The 27881-nt window shown below is 39.6% G+C and overlaps 1 protein-coding gene across 1 annotated transcript in view; it reads left to right on the top strand.

Moving 5' to 3' along the window:
• The window catches only part of TRMT61A (tRNA methyltransferase 61A), a 106829-nt gene extending 81471 nt beyond the window's left edge, over positions 1 to 25358 (top strand). Inside the window, exon 4 of the mRNA XM_072630126.1 lies at positions 25121 to 25358. Within this exon, the coding sequence (XP_072486227.1) occupies positions 25121 to 25173 (53 nt within the window). The 3' untranslated portion in view covers positions 25174 to 25358. The remainder of the gene's footprint in view (positions 1 to 25120) is intronic.
• The last annotated feature ends 2523 nt before the right edge of the window (positions 25359 to 27881 follow it).

Raw genomic sequence — 27881 nt, 5'->3', positions numbered from 1 at the left:
AGGATGGATTAGGTAGAGAGGGCCTGGAGACAGAGAGACTAACTAGGAAGCTGTTGTAGTAGTCTAGGTGAGAGGTAAGGAAGGCTGAAATTAGAGAGAGGAGGCTTACATGAACTGATGCTGAGAGAAGTGAGCAGAACCAGGAGGACATTGTACGCAGTAACAGCAACATTGTGTGATGACCAACTTTGATAGACTTGGCTCTTCTCAGCAATACGATGAGCTAAGACTATTCCAAAAGGCTCATGATGGAAAATGCTATCCACATCCAGAGAAAGAACTATGGATTATGAATGCAGATCAAAGCATACTATTTTTTTTTTCTTTTCCTTTCTCATGGTTTTTCCTTTTTGTTCTGATTCCTCTTTCATAATATGACTATTGTGGAAATGTATTTAATGTGATTGTGCATGTGTAGCCTCTATCAGACTTCACACTATCTTGGGGAAGGGAGAGAGAAGGGAGGGGGAAAAATTTGGAATTCAAAATCTTATAAAAGTGAATGTGGAAAACTATCTTTATATGTAATTGAAGAAAGTAAAATATTATTTAGTGGGGGGAAAAAAGAAAAGATTTGATAACTGATTAGATATGGGGATTGAGGTAGAGGGAAGAGCCAAGGATGATTCCAACGTTGTAAATTTGAGTGAATGGAATAATGGTTGTAATATCAATAGAAATGAGGAAAATTGCTGAAAGAATGTATATGGATAGAAGTATAATGAATTCCACTTTGGACATGTTAAGCCTGAGGTATCTACATGTCCAGTAAGAAGTTTGTGCTGTAAAAAAGTCAAGAGAGAGAGAAGTGGTCAACATGTGTAGATTGGTATTCATCTTCATAAAGATAATAAATGAACCTATATGACAAAGAATTGGAAATTGAGGGGTCCCCATCAATTGAGAAATGGCTAAACAAACTGTAGTATATGAATATAATGGAATATGATTGTGCTATAAGAAATGATGAAGGGGATGGTTTCAGAGAAACCTGGGAAGACTTGTATGAACTGATAGTGAAGCAAGGAGGAACAGAAAACAATCAGCTTTCAAGTTAGTCAATCAATAAACATTTATTAATCACTTACTGTGTGCCAGGTATTGTTCTAACTGCTAGGCATGGAAAAAGAGGCAAAATAGCTCTTTCCTTCAAAGAACTCACAATGTAATCGAGAAAAAGTATAAAACTCTCTATGGAAGTAGGTAGGGATGGTAAGGGGGTAGTAGGGTAGAGGGTATTGGGAAGGGAATAGTTACGAGAAAAATGAACCCAAAACAAAACCCTTTCATCCCAAAGAGGAGATTTAAAAGGAAAAACAAGCCACAAATGGAAACTAAAGGGATGCACATTGGTTAGGAAATGACTCAATGGCTAAAGTATGGTATATGAATATAATGGAATATTACTGTACTGTAAAATTACAAAAGAGATGATTTCAGAGAACCCAAGAAAATAGAAATTGATATAGAATGAAATAAACAAAACTGGAGAACAATTTTCACTAGGACAACAATAATGTAAAGAAAAACAGCTTTGAAAGACTTAGGAATTCTTATCAACCCAGTGACCAACCACAGTTCCAGAGAACTCATGATGAAGCATGCTACTGGACAGAGATGTGATATGACTCAGAGCAAAGACTGAGGCATTTGGATATGGCCAGTGTGGGAATTTGTTTGCTTTGTAATAGATTTTATTTTTCTTGGTTTCTCAGTGTGAAAGAGGGGAAAGGGAAGGAGAAGGGAGAGAATGAAGATCTTAACATAAAATTGAATTTTTAAAAAATGATTGAACCTATGAAAGCTGATGAGATCACCAAGAAGAGGGTAGAAGGAAAACAAGAGGGTAACAGCCTTGGGGGAATGATCCCACTTAGTGGATAGGAAGGGGATGATGGTCTGTTAATGGAAATATTAAAAGAATGGTAAAAGAAGCAGGAATATAATAAAGAAAACGGTGTCAGGGAAGCCAAGAAAGAAAGAGTGTATAGGAGAAAAGTGGATGAATAGTGCAAAAAAACCCCAAAAAGCTGCAAGAAGGTAAAGTCGAATGAAGACCGCTGGATTTAGCAGTCAAGATTTTTTTTTTTAACTTTGGTACCCTTAGAGAGAGTAGTTTCAATCAGGTGCAAGAGATTAAGAAGTGAGGCAATGGAGGCAATGAGTATGGAAAGAGACGTTAGGAGTTTGTGAAAGGAATAAGAAAAATGAAATGATATCTTGAGGGGGTAAAAGGGTAAATCAAAACCATTTTCTCTCAAATATTTTGTTTTTTATTTTGAATGTAAACATAAAAAGAGCATTTCCATGTATGTTCCTAACAAAAAAAGGGATGTCTATAAAACTTGTCTCATTTTCAGTCTGCTTTTGCTATTTTAAAAAATATATATAGTAGATTCCACATTACTTTGAAAACTATCCTGCTTGTCTGATCTTTCTAAACTCCCTTCTGTTCTCTTCTGTAAATTCAAAAATTGTTTCACTGGCTCTTTTTTTTAATCACCCTTCCCCCTCCAGACCCTTCTGTAATTAAAAACTGGGACAAAGGGGGTTGGGAGATGGGAAACAACTCTTGTAACAAATCAGCATAATTAAGCAAATTGAATTCATGCAGTGGATACGTCCATAAATGCATGTCTTTTTCTACACCTTGAGTCCATCACCTTTCTGACATCAGAGGGGTATCATACTTCATCACAAATTCTCAGGAGACATGGTTAGTTATTGCAAAGCTCAGAGTTCTTCAGTCTTTCAAAGTTGTTTTGCTTTATAATGTTACTGTCTTTGTATAAATTGTTTTCCTTGTTTTACTTATCAGGTGAAACCATTTAAGAAAGGAGGGGCTCTAGACAAGTTTGTAGTTGACTGGGGAGGAAACTGTGCAATAAAGAGAGGATGAGGAGGAGAGAAAGAAAGAGAATGACTGGGGGGAATGATCCTGGAGGAGATGGAAAGAAATGGAATAAAACACACAAGGAAAAACTTACTCTTGATAAGGAGAAAATCCATCAGGGATTACAACAATGGAGGAGTAAATGGGGGAAGTTGTGTGTGTATGTGCATGCATGTATATATAATTTGTGTGTATGTATATATGTATATATACACATAGACATATTTGTCTCTACACGTATATGTGTATATATACACATATGTCTCTGTGTATGCATGTGTTTGTGTATAACTTTTGGTGGCCCCATGGGTAGTATGATCCATGAGGTTTTCTTGGCAAAGATACTGGAGTGGTTTGCCATTTCCTTCTCCAGTGGATTAAAACAAACTGGGTTAAGTGACTTGCCCATTGTCAGACTGATAGGTGAGTGTCTGAGACCAGATCTGAACTCAGGTCATTCGGACTCTAAGTCCAGCACTCTCTCCACTGAGCTATCTAGCTGCCATGTGCATGCTCTAAACACATAAAAGGCATGCATATATATATACGTTCACACATGGACAGATTTTCATTCATGAATCACCAGTTTATTATATTTAATTTTTAATAGTCTCTTCAGGTTCTTAACTGCTTTGTTATTTATCTCAAATATGTCTAGATCTGAATGAAAGGAGCATGCTAAAATCCCCAGAAGTTACTGTCTTACTGTCTGTTACTCTAATAATTCAATTAGCTTTTTCATTAAGGGGTTAGATTCTGCATCATTCCACGAATATATGTTTACTATTTATATTTGTGTATTATCTAGGCTGTCTTTAAGCATGGAGTTTCTTTGCTTGTCTTTCTTATTTGTGTTTATTTTTACCGTTGCCATGTCTGAGATCATGATCAACACCCCTGTTTTTTCAGGTTCATTTCAGGCATAACAGATTCTACTCTAACCCCTCATTTTAACTCTATATGAGTCTCTTTGTTTGCAGCGTTGGATTTTGCTTTCCAATTCATTCTGCTGTCTACCTTTGCCATATGGCCAAGATCATCCCTTTCATGTTTTGTTGTTTTTGTTTGGTCATTTCAGCCTTGTCCAACTCTGTATGTTCCCATTTGGGATTTTCTTAGCAAAGAGACTGGAGTGATTTGCCATTCATTTTACAACTCATTTTACAGATGAAGAAACTAAGGCCAACAGGGTTCAGTGACTTGCCCAGGGTCACACAGCCAGTAAGTGTCTGAGGCCAGATTTGAACTCAGGAAGATGAATCTTCCTGACCTCACATGCAGAACTCTATCCACTGCCCCATTCTTATTTATAGTTATGATAAATAGGTTTGCCCTTTACTCCCGTCATACCCTATTATATTGTTTCTCGTAGCTCTCTGTCCCTCTTTACAAGGTAAAAGGTGAAAAAAAAATAATGAAATAAACAGTATCAATCTATACTTGGAATCATCTTACCCAAATCTTTTCTCTCCTTTACATTCAGTCCTCTCTCATACTACTGGGGTTTATCCTTTAGCTGACCTTTGTCGTCTGCCCTTCATAGCTGGTTTGTTTTACTCATGACTATTTCCTCCTTAAACTAACCTCCCTATTCCCTATTCCCACCCAGTTCCCTTCTTACTTTATTTCTGTGTTTTCTCTAACCACCCCTGCCCTACTCCCAACCTTCCATTGCCCAACTCAGATAAAAGTGAGCTCATGAGATACCTACACCCCCACCTCCACCTCCATGCTTATATAATTGCTTGTCATGCCCCATTTTAGAGAAATTCCTCCCTCCGCCTCCTCAGTCTTTCCCTGGTGTATTCCTTCCTCCCCCCTCCTTTTCCTTTCTCTCCTTAAAAACACAGTCATTCTCCAAGGGTTAAGTGGTCAAAGAATATGAACACCTCGTTCTCAAAAGAATAGCGATGAAAAGATTGCTCCACATTGCTAACAATAAGAAACGTGCACATCAAGACAACCCTGAGGTTTGACTTCATTCTCAACAAATTGGCAAAGAAGACAAAAGATGGTAACTGCTTCATGTTCCATCCAGCCATTCAGCTGGTCCATTTTGCCATATGGCCATATAACCTATAACCTCCCTATAACCTTTCCATCACTTGTTTGCTCTGGGCATAATAATCAAATCAGTACCACTGCTTCTGGAAAGGGAATGCCATTTGACTGCCCTACAGATCAATTTGCCATCTCTGTGATTCCAAGACCTTACTACCTCCTGGCCACCACTACTCAATATACGTATTATCTCTCCCTTTGAGATTGTAATTCCTTGGGAGTACCTCATTCTTCGTGTGCCCAGTACTTAGAACTGTGATTGACACACAGTAAGTCCTTAATAAATACCTTCCCATTTATTCACTCATAATCAGTGTTGGACAGATTCCAGAAGAAAGGCCCAATCATACACTATTAGTCAAACTGTGACTTGGTCCAACCATTCCAGAAATCAATTTCAATTCTGCTTTATAAAAGTGACTCAAATACCCATACCTTTTGACCTACAGATCCAACTACTAGGCACATATCTTTAAGAGATCAATAAAGGCCCCATTTACACCAACATAATCAAAGTACCACATTTTATGGTAGCAAAAACTAGAAACCAAATATCCATTGATTGGAAAATGGTTAACCAAATCATAGTGCATCAGTGGGATGGAATAATACTGTGCTGTAAGAAATGATGAATCTGAAAACTTTAGAAAGGCGTGGGAAAACTTAAATTAACTGAGGCAGAGTAAAGTAAGCAGAAACAGGAAAGAATATACAATGACTACCTTAATGTAAAGAGAAAAAAACCCCACAAAAACCTGAAACTGGACATTCTATCATTAAAATGGAGGGTGAGCCCTAAAGAAAAGGTATAAAAGGCTACTTCCTGAATTTTTTCATTTTCACCAACATGAAATTTACTCCTCTTCCATAAACCTGGAACTCCCCCTTCAAAGCAGACCTTTGACAGTTTCTATTACTAAAGTTTCCCCAGTGACTATTAATTGTCATGTATTTGTAATCTAGAACTTCTCAGATAACCAAGCTGGCTACTTCATTCATTGATTCCTTCTTTTATGTCCCATGTTTGAATTTCTTATTACATTTCTTAGTACAGTCATAACATGTGCTAAGTGTTCATTCACATTGGTCACCTCACCAATAGTCACCCTTTGAACCCATTTCCCAGAATAATGTGTCAAATACTTATTGTCCTTATTGAATAAAAAAAAGTTACTGGTTTAAAAAAACTGGTTACTTTAACTATTTTTTTCCTCTTTATTTTTGTTCCTTGTTATAAGGGATGGCTCACCAGATGGAGAAAGAAAGGATATATTTAGAAATGAAGGTGACATAAAAACATAATATTGATACAAAGTTTTTAAAACACCCAAAGTCTGAGTTTGTGTTTCTTTGTTCCTTCTTTGACCTTTGAAAATTATGAGACTCTGAAGGGGACTATAGCCTTTTCTCCCTCTTTACGATATATTGAAGCAAATAAATCTTGGTCATGGGTTATCCTTTCAAATTTTTCAGACTTGTTTACCTCTCTATGTTTTTCTTGTCCCCAGTATTTGCATTTCAAAGATTGTACTCATTTCTGATCTTCTCAACAGAAATGCTTGAAAATGATTAATTCTAATAAGATGACATTTATACATTTCTCCCCTCCCCCCATAGGATTATGCTCAGCTTTGCAGGTTGTTATTCTTAATAGAAGGATTTTTTTCTTTTGTCTTTTGACAGATAGAATTCCTAAGTTTCATTTTCTTCCCAGTATTTGCTATCTAATCTTATATGATACTAATTGTGGTTCTTTGGTACTTGATTATTTTTCCCCTTGATGCTCTTGAATTTGTAAATCTTCTTGGGTGTAATAAATTTGGTGTTTGGTGTTTATGTAATAAATTTTGGTATTTCAGGTGGTCAGCTGTGGACTCTGTCTTTTTCACTTTGCGCTCTCGTTTCAGTAATTCTAGAAAATTGTCTTTTATGGCTTATTGAAATAGGACATCTAGTTTTTTTGATTAATCAGTGGTTTTCAGGGAGTCTGATGGTTCTTTTGTTTGTTTAAAAAAAATTTTTTTTTCAAACAAAGATCCTCCTTCCTTCCCACCTCCTCACTTCTCCATCAATGAGGAAAAAAAAGGAAAAACAAAATCCCTATTGCAGATATGTACGGACAAGTGAAATAAATTCTTGCATTGGCCATTAAAAAAAAAAGTATGTCTCAGTAGGTACCCTAAGTCCACCATTTCTCGATCAGGAGTAGCCAGCCTATTTACTATTTCATGATCCCTCTGGAATTGTAGTTGGTCCTTGTAAGTTCCTAAGTCTTTCAGAGTTGTTTGTCTTCACAATATTGTTGTTATCACATAAATTATTCTCCTGGTTCTGCCCACTTCACTTTGCCTCAGTTCATAAAAATCTTCCCGGATTTCTCTGAAATTGTCCCCTTCATTATTTCTTATAGCACAATAGTATTCCATCATATTCATATACCACAGCCATTTTCCAATAGATAGGCACTCCCTCAGTTTCTAATTTTTTTGTCACCACAACAAACTTCTGTAACTATTTTATACATGTGGGACTTTTTCTTCTTTCCTTGTTCTCTGATCAACAATATTATTGGGCCAAAGGCTACAGATGGTTTAAAAGCTTTTAGGAGCCCAGTGACACAAATGATTTCATACTGTTTTCTGTGTCTGTTTTTTTTAATAGTAGATAACTCATGCTCTAAATTTTCCCAGATTTTGAGTATGTTTTAATATTTCTTATTTTATTGTAGAATTTTTTTAGCACTCTTTGCTCCATTCTATTTTTCAGATGTGTACTATTTGGATAAGATTTTCCACCTGTACTAAGCTGTTTATCTTGCTTCTGAGTTTCTCTTTGAGAGCTCTAATTTCATTCTTTATCACCAGAGTCCACTCTTGTTTCATTTCTTTCATCCACTTTTCAATCAATCAATCAATAAGCATTTATTAAGCACTTTTTACACACCAGGCACTGTGCAAAATGATAGGGATACAAATACAAAAGTGAGGACATAGATGTCTTCTCACATTCTGCTAGGGGACAGATATAATATTCTCACAGATAAATAAATACAGGATATATATGAAAGAAATATTTAGTGTAATAAATGTTACAACTAGGGGAATGAAGAAGGGCTCTTTTAGGAAATGGCACTTGAGTTGAGCCTTGAAGGGATATAGGATATAGGGATAATAGTATTCCAAGAGGTGAAGATGAAGAGGGAGAAGATTCTGGTCATGAGAGATAGCCTCGGAAAAGACCCGGCAGCAGGCTATAGCATGGCATGTAGAAACATGCCAGTTTAACTGAACTATAGAGGGTAAGAGGAGAAAATCTGGAACCAGTGAACAAAGATAAGCTTAAACTAGATTAGGAAGGTTGTTAAATGACAGACATAAGAATTTGTGTCTCATCTTTCACTTGGTAGAGAGTGACTGAAGTTTCTTGTGCACCGTCAGACGTATACTTTAGGACTATCCATATGGCATCTTTGTGGAAGATATGTTAGATAGGAGAGAGACCAGATGCCAAGGGACCAATCAGAAAGCTATTGCAATAGTTCAAGCAAGAACATATATAACCTATATCAAATTGCTTACCATTTTAGGAAGAGGGGAGGGGAAGGAGGGAGAAAAATTTGTAAGTCAAAATTTTGTAAAAATGAATGTTAAAAATTGTCTTTACATTTAAATGGAAAAAATAAAAGTGTAAAAAAGATGTGTCTTGCTGCTGAGAAATGACTAAGATATTCATTTGATGAAGAACATTAACATTTTAAACTCTCTTAAAAAAAAGAATAGTTCAGGTAAGAGGTGATGAAGGTCTGAATTAGGATCTTTGCAGTGTGAGTAAACAAAAGGGAATGGACACAAGAGATTTTGAGGAGGCAGAATTGATAAGACCTGATAACTGACTGGATATGAGTGATGAGTGAGAGTGAAGGGGTAAGCACTACTCCTATAATAGAACTTTGCCACTGAGGCCCAAAGCAACTAAGGAGGTGATGCCACCTTGAAGTCAATCCTGTCTGAGAAGATAAGGTTCTACTTTTGGAAGACACCCTGCATGCATTCCCCTACTACATGGGTGGGAGAAGCCTCTTTCCATTTGCTGCGTAGCCAGAACAAGCTGTTCCCATCCATATGGATGGAAAACCAAAGAATGTACCTTCAGAAACAAATCCCTGTTGTCTCCCTCAACGGGTGCCCCCAACTTAAGGGATTTAGTCATGTGTAACAAAGCCCATTACACTCCTCTGTGGTGAACTTGAGTGGATGGAAAAATGGTGGTATCCTTGGCATATACTGGGAAATTAAGAACAGAGCTGAGGTTAGGAGAAAGGATAATGAACTCTGGTTTGGATCTATTGAGTCTGTCCAGATGGAGATGTCTGTCAGGTAGTTGGAAATGTGAGCCTGGAGTTAAGAGGGAAGGTGAAGGCTGGATGAGGCCTAAGGCCTGAGAGCTCAGGGTGGCTACTTGCAGGCCTCCTCTCCCACCCTGGATCCTGCACAGAGACACTGGCATGACAGGCCTACCAAAAAGAAAGAAGACAACAAGAAGGGGTTTTCTTTCTACCAGACATCCCTAATGGAAAGATTGAAGGCATGGATATATAGGAAGAAGGCTCCAGCTACAGTGAGGGCATACCATGGGTGATGAGAACTCCAAAGTAAACATGAAAAAAGAAAGCAATTCTGCAATAATTATAAGTCGAACCCCAGAGAAATATCTTTCGACTTCTCTGCTGGTGTTGGGTAGTGAAGGGATCACTCCTTGCTGTGTCTTAAACTTCTTGGCTTCGTCATTGCTGGAGGTATTTTTGTTCCAGTCTTTCAGTGTAAGGCCCAGAGTGGAAATGGAAGGCTACAGGTAGCCACACTGAGCACTGAGCCTTTGACCCAAAGTTAGGATATCTACTGATAATGATAGTGTCTTGGCTCTGTCTCCTTCATTAGTTTTGGTCTTGGGACACTGAGGCAGGAATCACAGTCCTGGATGGTGCCTAGGATCCTAAGCTTGATGCCCTACTCCATGCCAACAGTCCTAGGGGTAGCCTAGTTGGGATTGTGGTAGTCAGGCTCTACCAACTGCCCACTCCCTTACCATAGTGTTATATTAAGATGCTTAACCTGGGTCAGGCTTTGCCCTCTCCTGCAGTTCTGATTGTGTTGGAGGAGATGGGGATCAAATCCCCCTAGAAGGGAACTCTGAGGCAGGAGTCTTGTTCTCTGCCCCCTCCCTCCTCCTCCAGCTCTCTCCCTTCCCTACTGGCTCAGATCTGTGGATGTGATCCTGAGAGAGAGAGAGAGAGAGAGAGAGAGAGAGAGAGAGAGAGAGAGAGAGAGAGAGAGTGTAAATGTGGATGGGTGTCTTTTTTTTATGATGGTGGGTCTATCTCACTGGTGTTTCTCCTGTTTGTTGATTTTCTGCTTCATTTCAGCTGCTTTCCATGACTCTTTGAAACAGTTCTAGTTGAAACTGGGCATGCCAGAAACTCACATTTCCATCTTTGGTGGAAGTACACACTCCTTTTCCTGTCTCAGGACCTCACGGAGCTGTTGTCATGAAAGAAATATTGTGTGCTGTGATGGGTAACCAGGGATGCAGGATCTCCTTGTGAGGGAGAAGTGAGGCCAGATTTTCATTAGCACCAGGAAATGGAAAGAGTGTAAGCTGAGTTGAACTCAGATAGAAGAGAGTTTGCTAATATTAGAATGGGGGACTCCAGGGGGCACAACAGAATAGAAGAGGATGTGGACTATGGCTGATGCAGAGCTGAGTTGAATACAGATGAGAATATGGGGACAGAAGGAGGAGGAGAGGTGTCCTCAGCTCAGGAGGTTTTGACTTTCAATCATAGGGACAAAGTTGAGTGGGAGCTAGGAATCTGCCTTCATAGCATGGAAGGACTTGTTGATAGAGGTCACCATCTTCTTACAGTGACTGAAGGCCACTGCCTCTGATCAGCAATCAATAAACATTTATTAAGCCCCTACTGTGTGTCAGACACTGTGCTAAACACTGGGGATAGAAAAAGAGGCAAAAGATGATCCCTGCCCTCAAGAAACTTATGATGAATGGGAGAGACAACATGCAAACCAATATACAAGGCAAGTTTATATGTAGGATAAATAGGAGATAATTAGCAGAGAAAAGGCACTGGAATTAAGAGAGGTTGAGAAAGGCTTTCTGTAGAAGGTAGAATTTTAGTTGGGACTTAAAGGAAGCCCTCTACCTCTGTGACTCACTCTCTTTTGTAGTTCTGTGGCCTGCTCCAGTGGTTGAGGTGGTGATCAGGTCCCTGGGAGTTGGGCTGAGCTCATACTTCATAGGCTCTCAATCCAGGATGAATGGGATAAGGGATACACAGGAAGCACATACACATGGCTTGGGGACTCGGGCACTCATTTCCTGATCTCTGAGTCTGCAGAAGCAATGGCCTCACTGTCCTCACTGTACTACCTCAACCAAGCTGAAACCTGAATCAGTGATGGCAGGGTACCTTTCGGAGCAGGCCATCACCTTCATCCCTCATTTTCCACTTGGGACTCTGAGACTTAGGCCTGAAATGGATTCGAGCACACTTGGGTGAGCTCCCTGCTACTCTAGGCAGCTAGAAACTGAGGCCCAAAATGGATTTCAGAGGTTTCAGGACCTTTTTCTATTTATTCTGGATTCCCCATGCCAAGACCTCTTTTCTGTATTTTCACGTCACTGATTTTTTTCCCCTAAATGTTCAGTTGAACAATGCTCTGCACATATTAAATTCTATTTATAAGTTGAACTGGTAAAGCCAAGAACAGAACCCTGGGGCACTCTATTAGAGACTACCCTTTGGGATGACATCAATCCATTCATTAACACCTTCTGGATCCATCAGTCCATTCAGTCTCTTCTGTACTCACCTAACTGTCCAAACCTACATCTCTCCATCTCAGACCCACAAAGATTTTCTAAGAGATTTTTTTCAAAGCCTGCATGTTTGATAAACATGAAGTGTGTTTGGAGTACCATCTCTAATTTTAGGCACTGTGTTTTAGGAAAGACATTGAGCAGCTGGAGCAGGTCCAGAGGAGGGCATTGGAAAGAATGTGAACGTCGTTAGAAAGACCTGGCATTCTTCCTTAAACTGAACAAGGTACCATAGTAGGTAGTGAACTTTCAGTCAGGGATGCAATAGAGCTTTGCTTATGAATGAGGCAGGGAATCAGACAAGATGAACTCTGAGTTGGCTTCTAGACCCAATACGCTCTAGGTCACTCATCAAAATTCTAGGTTGCTCCAAATTTTCATACAATGGAAGAACCCCTTTGTAATTTCCCAGCTTTTATAATCTGTTCCCTTTAAAAAACAGTCAATGCTCACCCTAGAGCATAACATTTTTAAGCAAATGATTTTTTGAAATAAATGTTTATATATGTCCTTTTTTTTTTTGTTTGTGTCACCAAAATTTTCCTCATCTCTTTCCTTCCCTTCCTGGAGAGTTACCCCATATAACATATTATTAAAGCAAACAGTTTTAAAGAGAAAACTCAACAAGCTTTTTGGACAAAAATTTCAAGCAGCTTCATCAAAAGAAGGAAAAAAATTCCAGTAAAAGAACAGTGTTTGCTGAATATAAGGGGTGGCCATTCTTTGGGGAATCTCTGGGCATAATCAGAGCTCCTCAGAGACACAAACAGATATTTAGACAGATTTTAGACAGATGTGTGATTTTTTTCTATGGGAGTATACTCTCCAACAATATGGATTGCACCCACATCTTTCTGTAAATCTTCCACATAGATGTCCCCTGTAGGCTGGGGAGGGGGCCTTCCTTTCCACCTCTGGACATTATTATGTGAACGTCGATGGAGCACTAGGCTACTTGTAGGCAATCCTTTACTCTCACTCTATAACTTGTTCATTTAAAATAAAAAGACAACTTAAAACATTGTGAGGGTCTACAGATCACTTTCCCCACAATAGCCCTGGGAGGTTAATAGTACTATATGTTCCCCATTTGCTTGTGATGGAGCTGAGGCTTGGAGATGAAGTGACCCAAATTCATAAAGCTGGAACTCTAACCCAGATCCCCTGATTCCAAATCCAGGACTTATTCTACTTAAAAACCTCAACACGTATTTAACATCTTTCTTAAGAGGGTTTCCGTTTTTCAGGGAACCCTGACCAAAAATCCCTTAGCTGCATGATCTTGAGTAAGAGACTTTCCTCTATGGCCTTTCATCTTATCTCCTGCAAAATAAAATTACATTGTATGTCTCTAAGGCCCCTTCTGGTTCCATGGTGTGTGCCCCCCTGATCCCTCTGCCCCATCTAATCTGGGAAAATGCTCTAAACCAGTCTGGAGCTTTCCCTCTCACATCACTGTTACGTTTGCAGCAACGGTCCACCATATCTGAAATGGGCCCCATCCCCGTCTATTGAGACACTTCCCTTCCTTCAAGGTCTAGCTCACATGACACCTCAACTCTATTTAATGTGCACTTATTAAGCATCATCTTGTTCAAGGTACTGAGAATACAAAGATAAAAGCAAACCAGTCCCTGACTCCATGAAACTTACGTTCTCCTAGGGGAAAGAAAATGGACATAAATAGGTCATTTGAAGAGGTGATCCCCAGCTGAAAATATACCCTTCCTCTATGAAAGAACACACTCCTCCCTTTCTTTTCTTTGCAAAGGTGGGGAATCATGGGTGTGGAATATTACATACAATTTAACAGTCACTTGATGAGTTGATCAGTTTTACTGAACAATTTTTCAAAAAACTTTCTTTTTTATTCTTTGTCATGAGGGATGGCTCAATGTGTGTGGGAAGGAGATTTTCTTTAGTCATTTTCAGTCATGTTCAACTCTCTGTGACCCCATTTGAGGTTTTCTTGGCAAAGAGACTGGAATGGTTTGCCATTTCTTTTTCCAGATCATTTTACAGATGAGGAAATAGAGGTAAACAGGGTGAAATGACTTGCCCAAGGTCACACAGCTAGTAAGTGTTTGAGGCCAGATCTGAACTCAGTTTTCTTGACTTCAGGCCTGGCACTCTAATCACTGTGTTACCTGGTTTCCCATATGGAGAGAAGAGAGGAGAAGTATATTTGGAGATGACGGTAATGTAAAAATAAAAGACATCTTTAAAAATTTAAAGCTTATAAAAGAAGAAATCTCTTCCTCCTCAAATTTTCTCTAGTCCCAGGCATGGCTCTCTTTTGTTCTTATGGCCTACTTTTTCCCATCATACTTATTTGCATACATATTCTATCTTCAAAGACTCAACTCCTTAAGGTTAGGCACTGCTTTAGCCAACAAACATTTATTAAGCTTCTACTACATGCAAAGCTCTGTGTTGGAGACAATGTATATGAAGTCCTCTTTGCACATAGTAGGTGCTTAATAAATACTTGTTGAATTGGATTGAATCAAATGAGAAGTTAAAGCTGAGAAATTCTTAGAGTTTATCTAGTCCAATGCTCTAATTTTACAAGGAGGAAACTGAGGCCCAGACAGGGGAAAGGATATGTCAAGGACCCAAAAAATCAGTGGCAGAGTTATTCCTCTAATTTCTTTTTGCACCTTTCTTACTTACACTTCTAACCTTCTGTTCAAGTCAGGCCCCAAGAAAACAAAACTCCTAAAAGCCTCTGATTTACCCTGAGTTAACACCTAGAGCGCTAGGCTGTTACCATAGTAACCACATCTGTAAATGCAGAGGTTCTCAGCTAAATAGTTATTTTTAGCCTTCTCTCTCTTAAAGGGACAACCAGTAATTTACAGCTGAAGTACCAAGAGCTAGTCCTTATGTAATCAGCTCTAAATCATTATTTGGTGGAAAAAGCACTAGATTTGGAGGCAGAGAATCCATATTCAAATCTTGGGTCTGTTATTAACAGCCTGGTTTTCATAAAAATCATTTAACCTCTGAGCCTCAGTGTCCTTATCTGTAAAACTGGGATGGAAGGATCTCAGGACATTTTATGATTTTATGAGCGGATGACCTTCTTCAAATAGAGGAAAGGCTTGATGGGCACAGCCCCAAATTCATTTCCCTTTGGCTTAGAGTGTGACAAAAAAAGAGACTGTCTTTCCCAAGTTGTTGAAGTGGCTTGGATGTTGGGTGGAATTATTTCTATCTTTTGGAGGTAATGAGATCTTTGTCTGTACTTTTTGATATTTACCTAGGATTCTTTTGGATGAGGGAAAAAGGTCATGTAAGAAATATAGGCAGAGTAATCCAGCTCTACTGAGACTTCAAAAGACTTCCTGGTGGGCCAAAAGCAAGTTTCAGATTGTTAAATACGCCAATGAACTTGGTCTAATCAGTTTAGGAAGAAGAATCTCAAATTTAACTTGGGTGTGTATTGAAGGCTTGTTCTGTTAGCTGTGTAATCTCGGTGAGGTGTCATGGTCCAGTAGACAGAGAGTCAATCTTGGTGCCAAGAAGACCTAGCCTCAAGTCTTGCCTTTGCTATGAACTAGTCATGTGATCTTGGACAAGTGCCCCAGGCAGTTCTCTAAGACTATAAGCTACTAATGTACATTTGTTGTTGGGAATTCCTCTTTAGGAATGGCCTACTCTAATGAAATCACAGGTCTGGACAAAAACCAAACAATTTAAAAATCCTTGTGATAGGAAGACAATCCTTCAACATGAAGAGCCCTGTATACTTTGGGAAATTCTAAATTTCTCTGACTCACTTATCTCTACATAGCTGGAAACCAGGACCTTCAACATCTGTCGTTCCCCAATGGCAGCACAATGTCCCCTTACAAGCACTCAACCTCAAAAAGCATCAAACATGTAACAAGCTTTAATTACACAATATGAGCCTGTGTCTGTAATCACAAGTATCAAATTCCTCTCCCCATTTCAATTGATTCTTTTAAATTCACCCCAAAGACTCTTATGGTTCCTATGAAGTATTATACCTCCAGCAAGTGGTCAGCATTGTGCCTTCCTTCCCTTACAGAGGAGTTCTGCCTCTCCCTGGTTGCCCCCAGTAAGAATCCACTGTAGGGTCTTGCTGCTATCATCTTTGATTCTGTTGTGTTGCTTCCTGTTGTTTAGAACTCCAACTTCAGATACTCACTATGAGATGTTGGAGGACCCTCTTCCCCCTCCAGAGAGGCTCTCTGGAACTTGTTTCTTTTCCCCTAGAGAAGGAACCAGTTTTTGAACTGCTAAAGTATGACAGGATTCCTGAATGTCATGGTCCATTTGGAACTAAGGAAGAGACACAGCTCAGACACAAAAGGAACTTACATAGATATAACTTATTGATGTTAAAATAAAACATTCAGGAAGGATGTGTGCCAGTCCCTGGCATAACCACAAAAATCCTTTTCATCCTAGTCTGAGACATTCCATAGTACAATTTTTAAAAATTATGGGGTTTTTTGCATTTATTTTGAGTTCCAAATTCATGACAAAGTACACTTGAGGTTCATCCCAGAGCTGCAGACAGACCTGCAGGAATGGTTCCTGGACGTTGGAGTTTATTCTGTTCTATACCAAGGAGAAAAATAGAGATCTGGAGTCGCATAGTACTCAGTGGTTACACTGGCCTTATTAGTCATTCTGGTGGTTTTTGTCTACGTTTACTCCCTTTTCCTCCCTAACCTAGAATCTAAGCTGACAATGGTACCACTCTTTTACAATTTTTTCAGAGCCAGAATCAGAATGGCTATTTATATCTCCTTTTTGCATTATACCAATAAAGGGCCTCTCCAGGTTCTGAGGACTCCTGACAGAGTTAGGATAAACTGGTCTTATATTTTTTCTCCTTAGCCCAGGGTCTGGGTGCTGTGACCCTTTCCAGTATGAGCACTTCCCACCGTACCTTATTGGGGTCCAAGAGATATTCCAGTTCCTTGTCAATTTACCTTTCCATTTCTATCTTCCTCTAGGACAGCTGGGCCAATCTATGCAAATTAAACTGAGACTGCTTCCTGAAAACCCTGGAAAGGGGAAAAGGAGGGAGTCTAAACTTCACACTAGTCCTGAGAGGGATAGAGAGTAAAGATTACTATCCTGATTTTATAGGAGAGGATATTGAACCTTAGCTAGGGAAAGTGACGTGCTTAAGGTTATACAAGTATACGCAGTAGAGCTAGGATCTAAGCTGACATCCTTTTTATACTATGACATATGTGAGCAGCTAGGTGGTGCAGTGGATAAAGCACCAGTGCAGGAGTCAGGAGGACCTGAGTTCAAATCTCACCTCAGACACTTGACACTCATTAGCTGCGTGATCTTGAGCAAGTCACTTAACCCTATTTCCCTCATCCTGGGTCTTCTCCAGTCATCCTGATGAATATCTGGTCACTGGATTCAGATGGCTCTGGAGGAGAAGTGAGGCTGGTGACCTTACACAGCCCTCCCTCACTCAAAACAAAGTCAAGTGCAAGTTATGTCATCATTTCTCTGATGGCATGGTCTTCTTCCGCAACAAAGGACGAACACACATACACACACACACACACACACACACACACACACACACACACTATAACATTTGCTTTTTATACTATAACACAAGAAAGGAAGAATAAGATCAGAAGGTAGATATACTCACTACACATTCACCAATTATTCCTGCTCTCGGCTGCTTTCTACCTGTGTGACCCTCAGTAAATCACCTTACCTAAGCTTACATTTCCTCTCCTGTAAAATGAGGGAGATGGACTCAAGCTTATTCCCAAAGAGACTCACAAAAGAATAAAAAGACCTATAGGTACAACATATTTATAGCAGACCTTTCTGTAGAAGCAATGAACTAAGGTATTCCTGAATCAATTATGGCATTGAATACTTGAATCATGTTGTCGTTCAGTCATGTTTCGGTCATGTTTGAACCTTGGTGACCCCATATGAGGTTTTCTTGGCGAAGACATTTAAGTGGTCTGCCATTTCCTTCAGTTCATTTTACAGATGAGGAAACTGAGTCAAACAGGGCTAAGTGACTTGTCCAGAGTCATATAGCTAGTAAGGATCTGAGGTCAGATTTTAACTCATGAAGAGGAGTCTTCCTGAGTCCAGTCCTGGCACTCTATCCACTGCTCCACTTATCTGACTTGTGTCATAGGAGTTGACAAAAGGGTTCTGAGAAACCTGGGAAGACAGGTATGCACTGATTCAGAGTGGAATGAGCAGAACCAGGAAAATAATTTGTACCATAACAACAACATTGTAAGAACAAATAAGCTTGAAAGAGATGAAAACTTTGATCAATGCAACGACCCACCACAATTCTAGAAGAGCAATGATGAGCCTGCTACCCATTTCCCAACAGAGAAGTGATAGACTCAAGGTGCAGAATGAGACATATATTTTTGGATATACTCAATGCAGGAATTTCTTTGTTTTGAGTTTTTGGCTATGCATATTTGTTACAGTTTTTTTTTTTCCTTTTTTTCAATTGGAAGATAGAAAGGAGAGAAAATTTTTTTTATTAAAAATAAAACTAAATGAAAAGTAATAAGAAAAAAAATAAAATGATTGGACTCGATGACCTTTATGGTCCTTTCCCATTCTATAATTCTTCAAGCCAAGGGTCCTTACTGACCAGGAAATGTATCTTTGGTACTAATCTTGATCCCTTCTAGGGCAGGCTAATTTTTGTTGTTCTTGCTTGGAGAGCAGCTGCTGACAAGGACTTCTCTTAATCCAGGAGCAAGTTTATTCTGAAAAGGGATCTTCGTGGCTCTCCCAAATGGGGTGTTGTATAGATAGAAAGGTAGAAAGACAGATATAGATAGGTAGATGGACAAAAGAGAGATGCATAGATAGATGTATAGATGGACACACTGATGAATAGTTAGAGACTATTAGAGAATAGATAGAGAATTTATTAAGGCTTACTATGTGTCAGGTATCTGGAAATACAAATAAAAGTAAAAATGGCAATCTTTACTCTTAAGGAGCTTACATTTTAATGTGAGAAGACCACAGACAAGAACTAGAAAGGGAGAGAGATGGAGAAGGGAGGGAGAAGACACAGGTGCTAAAAAGTTCACAGTGTCAGGAGTGGAGACAGAAATGAAGCAAGCAATGTTGGTCTGGGTCAGGGACATACCAGTCAGAGACATGGGCCAAAGGACAGAGGCCTGGACTGGGAGGCTTTAGACTAGGAATTCTTAACCAAAGATCCCCAGAGGAGTTAGTATAGATGTCAGGGGGTATGTGAATGTGTAGGGGGAAAAATTACATTTTTCTTTTCAATAATCTCTAACTAGAATTCACAATTTCTTTCTTTTATGAATGTCGGCAACAAAACATGGCTATAAGAAGGGGTTCATAGGTTTTATCAGACTTCCTTAGAGGTCAGGGACCCCAAAAAGATCAATTCTGATGACATGACCTTGAACAAGTCCCTTCCCCTCTCAAGTCTCATCCATAAAATGAGGGAGTTGATAAGATGATCTCTAAAGTTTCTTCCAGCTCCAGACTATAATCCCATGATAATATTTATTGCTTTTCACATAGGGTTGCTTTAAATAAAGCCCTTTGTAAGCCTCAAAGGGCTGTAGAAATGGGAGTTAGTGTTACTATTACTCCATGTGTTTTATATATAGAACAGAGAGTGTGGAGACTGGTTCTGGGACCAGAAGACCTGAAAATGATTCCCACATGAATCTTTGGCCTGTGGCATTTGAAAGACAGCAGCTAGCGCCCAAGAAGGCGGCAGGCAGATCTCTTGTTCCTGGATGATCCTGGGTGGTTGAGAAGCAAAGGGAGGGGGCAAGAGGGAGAGGGTGGCTGGGAGCTCCTCCCTGCTCTCTCCTTCCCTCCACTTCTCTATTGTCCCTTTCTTTTGACCCAGAAGGGCCTTTGGAAGTACTGGAGGCAGTTTCTCCAATAAGGCTCTCCTACCCCCAAAGCCTGCCTCTTCTCCTCCCTTCTCTCCTTCTTGTATTTACACAAAAGGAGGCCCCTCAAATGAACCCAGAGACTGCATAATAACTCAATGCCATTCATAGAATCCCAGAATCCCAGGATGTAGTTCTCAAAACTCTTTGGTCCAAAGATCCCTTTATTATTCTTCAAAATTATTGAGGACTCCCCAAAGATCTTTTGTTTATGTGGATTATATGTTTCTTCAAAGTTATTTTATTTAGTTCTAGTTTTCAGCATTCATTTCCATAAGTTTTAAATTTTCTCCCCCTCCCTCTCCCCCTCCCTCCTCAAGATGGTGCTCAATCTGATACAGGCTCTACATTCCTATTAAACATTTTCACATTAGTCATGTTGTATAGAAGAATTAGAATGAATGGGAGAAACCTATGTGGATTATATCTATAAATTATTGCCCATATTAGAAATGAAAACATCTTAGTGTTATCATGAAAATTGTTGTGACCTCTAAGAACCCTTGAAAGAATTAGTGTTATTATGAAAATTGTTGTGACCTCTAAGAACCCCTGAAAGAATCCCAGGACCACACTTTGAGGATTGTTTCCAGAAGGTCAGGCCCAGATGAAATCTTAGAAGAGGAGCATAGAAGGTCAGACCCGGAAGGGACTTTGGAGCATAGGGCATAAAATGTTAGAGCTGAAAGAAACTTGAGAATGTACAACTCCATTACATTCAATGAACTTTCATTATTTCTAGCATATGCAAGTCCCTTGAATAACTCAGTCCCTGCCCTCAGGGACTTTTTTTATTCCGCTAGGGTGTTAATAATGATCAATAGAAAACAAAGCAGACTGTGATGCCAGCAAAGACAAGTTCAAGCAGAAACGACCAGGAAAGAGCTTTAGGAAAATGTAAGGCAGGAGGGGACACTTTGGGCTGGGAGTTCTGGGAAAACTTCATGGAGGATAGAATATCTAAACTGAACTTTGGAGGATCAGGATTTTGACAAGTGAATGTGAGGAAGGAGTGATTCCTGGCATGGGGGAATGAATGATCTGTACTAAAAATGCAGAGACGTGAGAGATAATATGTTGAGTTTAGGGAACAGCTAATAGCCTAGATTGGCTGGAATACAGAGTGTGAAGATGAGAGAACAAGCATTTTTGGGGGGAGGAGAGGGAAAGGCAAGGCAATTGGGGTTAAGTGACTTGCCCAAAGTCACACAGCTAATAAGTGTCAAGTGTCTGAAGTCACATTTGAGCTCAGGTCCTCCTGACTCCAGGCCCCAAGAACAAGCATTTTTTAAGTGCCTACTGTGTGATAAATTCTTTACAAATATTATCTCATTTGATCCTCACAACGATGGGAGGTGATTGGTGTTATTATAATCCCCATTTTACAGTTGAGGAAACTGAGGCTAAGTGACTTGCCTGGGATCACATAGCTTGTAAAAATTTGAGGCTGGACTTGAACTCAGATCTTCCTGAAAATTCCAAATTTGGGGGTCTCGGTGACTACAAGAATGGTGGTGCCATCAACAGAAACAGAGGAGTTGGGAGGAGAAGAAAGGTTAAAGGTGGATAATTATGATAGGATCATAATTTTCCAGGGTCTGTTTCTTTTCTTGTACTTTTTCTTCTTACCTTTGTAAGCTGAGCTAGGCTTTTCCCCTTAAAGTCAAGGAAGCTGCTCCCAAAATGTGATAGACCTAGAGGGTTGTCTCAGTCCCATCTCCATGGACATTTTCCTGGTGGCCTGTAGCCACAGTGATATGACTTCTTAGTCAGAAAAAGACTCACCTTCTTGAAGTCAGGGCCCTCAGATTTGGTAGAAATTCCAAGGCCAATTGACTCATCACATTTTTGATGCATTCAGGGTGGTACCCCAAGAATTCTGGGATGGCACCAGAAATGATGAAATATAGACGTGTGGGTTCTAATGTCCTGAGAGAAATTCACTCAAATAGTTCTCCAAGTTAAAGAAAGGCATTTATTGGGGTGACACACCTAAGCGGGCCTGCTTGCACGTGGGAGAAACAGAGCATAGGTGGTGGGCCCTGCTCCCCTAAGGGAGGCAGAGCAATTGTTAGGCTTAGATGTCTGATCTATATAGTTTGACTGATGGGGGAAGGGGAAGGGGAACAGAATGAGGAGAGGTAGGCAGCATGACTCTGGAATGCCTGGGATATCTGGTAGTCCCAGAAGTGTCTTTGTCATACAGATAAGCAAGGAGAACAGGAAAGGGGAGGGGAAGAGTTATTCTGGAATGCCAGGTAATTGGGGGTGCTTTGTGAAAGCACACAGATAAGTCCATGGTGGGGAAATCCATGCATCTATGGCTGGTCACATCCTGCATCTTATCTCATATCACACATCCTTCATCCTGCCTGCCCCATCTGCCTCAAGCACTCCTTTCTACCTCATCATTCTGACTTCCTGCTCATTTGAATTTTCATGTGGAGATAAGAAGGGCTGTAAACCCAGGCTAAGTCCTGCAGCATCCTTATTTAATATCCTTTCTAACAGCTGAATACACCACAAATGTCTTATTTTGTTCTGATATGAAATTATTATAAAAGATAAAATAAGTCAACCTTTGTAAAGCACTCTGCAAACCTTGAGGTGCTATATAAAATGTTAACTAATCACAACCGCAGCAATAATAATAAAAATAAAACACCCAACAGGAGATTGGTCTGATTCAGTTCCTCCCATTATAACGATAAGTGGGATATATCAAGTTTGAGATGGTAACAGAACATTCAGGTGGAGATACCCAGTTCTGGTGACAGATTCAATTCAATTCAACTTACAAACATTTAAGTGTCTGCTCAGTGCAAGGCACTCTGCTGAATGTTGGAGATATTAAAATATTCAGATGGCTCCCTTGATGATCCAATGAACATGGGCATTTCCTTCTGCAATACAAATTATAACCCATCTATAGCTGTTCATCCTATGTGACTTTCATGTTCTCCCATAAGTGAGACACAGGGGTTCCACCCAAAATGCTGAGGGCCTTCCTTTCTCCTAACATGATGAAAATATCAATGGAACACACAGGCTATCTAACCCTTGCTCTTGCCACAGGATTAGCCCATCTTTTTTGATCATATATTTCCCTAAAGGTATCCTTTATTTTGGTTCTTTTTTAAAGTTTCCTCATGAATCACCTCTCCATCTCCCTCTAGGTGATAATTCATTTTTCATTCTTTAGAAACTGTAGTGTTTCGTGTCTTGCAGGTGTCACCCACATGTAGCATGGGGGTAGTGTTGTATGGTCCAAAATGAAGCAGAATGGATATGTCTAGCATCTTCTCCCTACCCTGACCCCAAACCCACCTCCAAAAGACTTTAATTCTCACCAGGAGGGGAAGCAGGAGATTGGGTCTAGAAGTTTAACTACTTTGCTCTCTTCAGACACTGAAGAAAGTGAATCTTTTCTCCTGCTGTGCCCCTCAATGCAGGCATGGGACGCTGATCCCCACCAATGAGGAGAATCCCATACCAATGGGCTTTGGAACTCAGGTTACATAGCTATACAACAAAGATGAGTCTAATGTTGGTAGAATATTTGTATTTTTAAGAGGGGGTTTTGTTTCCCCAAGAAGTTTGGAGTTATTAAAAGAGCTCTGAAATTTCTCAAATCTAATCTAAGACTACTTTCTCCCTCCTATTAATTCTGGGACCAATGTATCCAATAGTACTGCCTATCCAAATAGAAGCACTTATGGGCAAATTCTTTAGGTTGCCCAGCAATGCTATAATTTGGACAATAGTCTTCATCCACTTGGTTTTTCCTGTGTAGATGGTAAAGTCAAATTCTTTTGAGTAGATACAGATCTCAGGAAGGTCTACAGTGTTGCAGGTCTTGAAGCAACCAGGATGATATCATTCATAACAGAAATCTTTTTTTAAAAATCTGGATTCTACATTAGATCTCCTCTGTGACAGTGCCAAACACTTTTTGGCTAACACATCTCCCTGCTTTATGTTTAGTCTAATACTTATGATGGGGGAGGTATTTGAACAAGAGTATCTCCATTATTATATCTTTTGAAAAATAAAAATTTTGAATAATAAAAATAAAATCTTAAGTTTGATATGTGGATAGGAAAAATGTTCTTAGAAGACAGACTTTAAGGACTTAATTTGCTCTATTTAATCAAAAACTTTTTTTTTTGCTAGATGGGGTATTTTATTTTTTTAAATTTATTTTTAACATAGTTTATAACAGATAAAGCAATTCAAACTTTTGGTCAGGTGATACTTCTTTTTAAAGTATTTACAATATGGACCACAAAAGAATTTTTTTTTAAACATTAACCGAGACACAGATAATATTTATGTTGCTAACTTCATAAACTCTTGACTAATTGTCTCCACAGTATTACTAAGAATTAAAGGACCCTAACTTACTGTTGTTGGTCTAAAGTCCTATGCCAAATAGCTTAATTTTAGACAACCTCAGATGTTCCCCTACCAATAATCTATAATTTAATAGATCTGGTATTAAGCTTACAAATCTTTTGACTATAGGAAATTGCCACCAAGAGTAGGGACACTGCAGGGGTACAGTATCTCCCCAACTTCATGACAATTCCAGGCAGACTGAAGGCACTTGCCTTCAGTCAGGCTTAAAGTCTGCCAGGTGTGAGTGGGGAAATTGAGTCAGGAGAATCCCACTTCAGCCCATGCTGAACAGCCGCTCTCCCACCCTTCCCTTGAGATCACCTTATGTAGTTCATACCAGCATCTCATCAGCTTAATGGCATCATGAATCAAAAGCTTTTTTAAAAAAATGATACTGAGGTTAATAACCTCATTTAGCTAGAATACAGAGCAGGATGGGGAGAGCACAAGCATTTTTAAGCACCCTCTGTGTGCTAGGCACTGTGCTACATTCTTTACAAATATTATCTCATTTGATCCTCACGATGACGGGCGGTAGTTATTATAATCTCCATTCTGCAGCTGAGGAAACAGACGGAGGCTAAGTGACTTATTTGTGGTCATACAGCTTGTAAAAATTTGAGGATAGACTTGAACTCAGATCATCATGAACATTCCAAGTTTAGAGGTCTGGGTGACTACAAGGTTGGTGGTGCCATCAACAGAAACAGGGGAATTGGGATGAGGATAAATAAATAAAATGGAATCTTATATTCTTCATAGGGAGGCAGCTAAGTAGCATTAACCCTGTTTGCCTCAGTTTTCTCATCTTTAATTTTGTTTTTCTAGGGGGGCAATTGAGGCCCAGTGACTTACCCAGGGTCACACAGCTAGTAAATATCTGAGGTCAAATTTGAACTTAGGTCCTCCCTCCTGTTTCCAGGGTTGGTGCTCTACCCACTGTACCGCCTAGCTACCCCAGTTTTCTCATCTTAAAAAAGAGCTGGAAGAGGAAATGGCAAACAACTCCATTGTCTTTGCCAAGAAAACCCCAGATGGAGTCACAAAGAGTTAGACACAACTGAACGACAAAGATTCTCCCTATCTTTTTGCTGATTGTGAGATGGTAAACGTGTAACAAAAATTGTGAAGATATATATAATAATGTCTGTGAAATTTCACCTGCTTCCTTGTCATACTCTCAATGGTAATGTTCTCAGTGTTGCCTTAAATGATTTTCATAAAAATTCCATATAGAATTTTCTCTCCTACCCTCTCCACCAAAGGCTATGTAGTACCTTACATTAGAATAACTCACCCGTACAGAGACTGACACAGAGAATCAGGGTTCAAGAAACTTCAAGGACTGGACCTCTGGCAACAAAGAAGGGAGTCAACCATGGATTTTAGTAAGAACTGTCTCTGACAATCAAATGTCAGGTTGCAGAAGGAAGCATATCATGGGAGCACATCTGAGCCTGGGCAAATCTTGTATCACTAGGAAAGTAGAAGGATAGTTCACAAGTTGTTTCTTGATCTTTCAGTCATCTTTTTCAAGTACTAATAACATCGGAAGTTTTGTGGGGGGGGGGGGAGGTTTATGTAGAAATGAATCTGGTCCCCAAGAGGATGTAATCTCAGAAAGAAGGTGTTAAAGTGTTAACAAGGTGTTAACACCCTGTCATCTCTTTACAAAGTGTGAACTCTTTTCTCAATTGAACCAGAAGGCCCTTGAAGACCCTTAGAAGGCTGAGTTCACTAATACTGGAGTCATTCTAGGACTAGATAGACTTGTGGAGGAGAATCATTGGTGGATCACCATCAGCTCATCTGATCTACCTTATCCAAGGGGCTACTTGAAGCAGTGTGGTATTCTTGTTGAGTATCTTGTTGAGATACTTGTTGAGTATCTTTCTTATGCTACTGACAAGTAAACTTTTTTGTAGTTGTTGTTAAGTGCTGAATGGACTTCCAGTATTTCATTTCATTATAATCCTGAGCCTGAACCACCAAACTAGCCTGGATTAATCCTGGTTTATAATTGGGGTGGAAGGGGAGAAGCAGGAAAGAGAGGGCAAAGAGAAAAAGGGAGTGAGGGAAAGGGAGAGAGAGAGAGAGAGAAAGACAGAAGATTTTATAGCTACTCTTTCTTATTACTTTAATAAGTCTTTACTAAGAATTAATTGTATCTATTGGCCAACTGTTACATACAAACAATAACAGTGTGTGTTTATATAACATTTTAAACTTTGTAAAGCATTTTCCGTATTTTGCAACTGAGGAAACTACGGTTGAGAGGTTAAGTAACTTGTCCAGGATCATACAGTTGGTAAGTGTCTGGGGGGAAAGGATTCAAACCCAAATCTTCCTGACTCTGGGCTAGCAGTTTATCTACTGACAAACTGCCTCTCAAGGCACATCTGAGGGTGGAAAGACGAATACCATTTGGGACCATGAAGAAATGTTTTGTGTGAACAAATGACACCTAGGATGAGCTTGGGCTCAGGATTCTAGGAGGCAAGGAGCTGTCATCTGTGTAGAGGTGATAACTGAAGCAATAAGGCTGAAAGAGAGTATATGAAGAGAGAGATAAAGAGGAGAGCCAACCCATTCACACTTAAAGGGCAGAAGGAGAACAAGGAACCAGTGAAGGAAATTGAGAAGGAACACTCAAGCCAAGCAGAAGCAGCAGCAAAAAAACCCGCAAAAAAACAAAAAAATTACCATCATGGAAGCCAAGAGAGGAGAAAACATAGGATGTTAGGTCTGGAAGGGACCTTAAAACATAGAATATCATTGGTGGAGTTTTACATCAGCTTCTAAGAAACAGCAGACCTTCCAGATGGAATCAATCCAGGGGATCTTTTTTCTTTTTCCTCTCTGGACTTTCTCCTCATTAGTGAACTGGGTGAGTTAAATGGGATGATCTCAAGGATGCCTTTAGCACCAAATCCCACAATCTATAATAATTTCTTTTACATATATATCCTCACTGAATTTCTATTTGTTAGAGATGCTCAAAACCCAAATATTCTTCCTTAAGGGTTCCTTGGAGCTCAAGTATAAACTGTAAGCCATTTCTATTCTCTTTCCCCAAACATTAAACCCTCCTGGCTACAAAAACATGTTCAAAGAGGCTTGTAATGTAATGAACCCCATATCCACACCACAAGGCAGCTTTCCCTATTGGTTTCCTTCCAAGTCTAATTGATGTTAGAGAAGTTGTGGAGTCTTGGAGTTGGGAGGGAGCATCTGATCCAATCCATAACTAAGCAGGAATCCCCACTCCAATGTTCCCAGATTATCAGCCAAGCTCTGCTTGAAGGCAGTCACTTTTGGACTTTTGGACTGCTCTCATTGTTGGGAAGTTTTTCCTTATAAAAAGCCAAAATCTACCTCTCTGCAATTTCCACCCAACATTTACAGTTCTGCCCTTTGGGGCCAAATATAACAAATATAACCCCTCTTCCACATGACAATCTTCCAAGTGCTTTGAGACAGTAATTATGCCTTATATCCCCTTCCTAAATCTTCTCATCTCCAAGCTAAACATTCCTATTTTCAAGAGTCATGAGACCTGGAAAGGATCTCAGAGGTCATTTAGTCCAATGTTCTTACAGATGAGGAAACTGAGGCTTAGAGAAGTTAAGTGACTTTCCAAAGGTCACAGGGATAGTAAGTGTTAGAGGCAGGATTTGAACTCA

This window comes from Notamacropus eugenii, chromosome 1, assembly GCF_028372415.1.
Source record: "Notamacropus eugenii isolate mMacEug1 chromosome 1, mMacEug1.pri_v2, whole genome shotgun sequence".
NCBI classification, from domain to species: Eukaryota; Metazoa; Chordata; class Mammalia; order Diprotodontia; family Macropodidae; genus Notamacropus; species Notamacropus eugenii.
The sequence above is the reverse complement of the archived record's forward strand: the minus strand, read 5'-3'. Positions and strand labels throughout refer to the sequence as shown.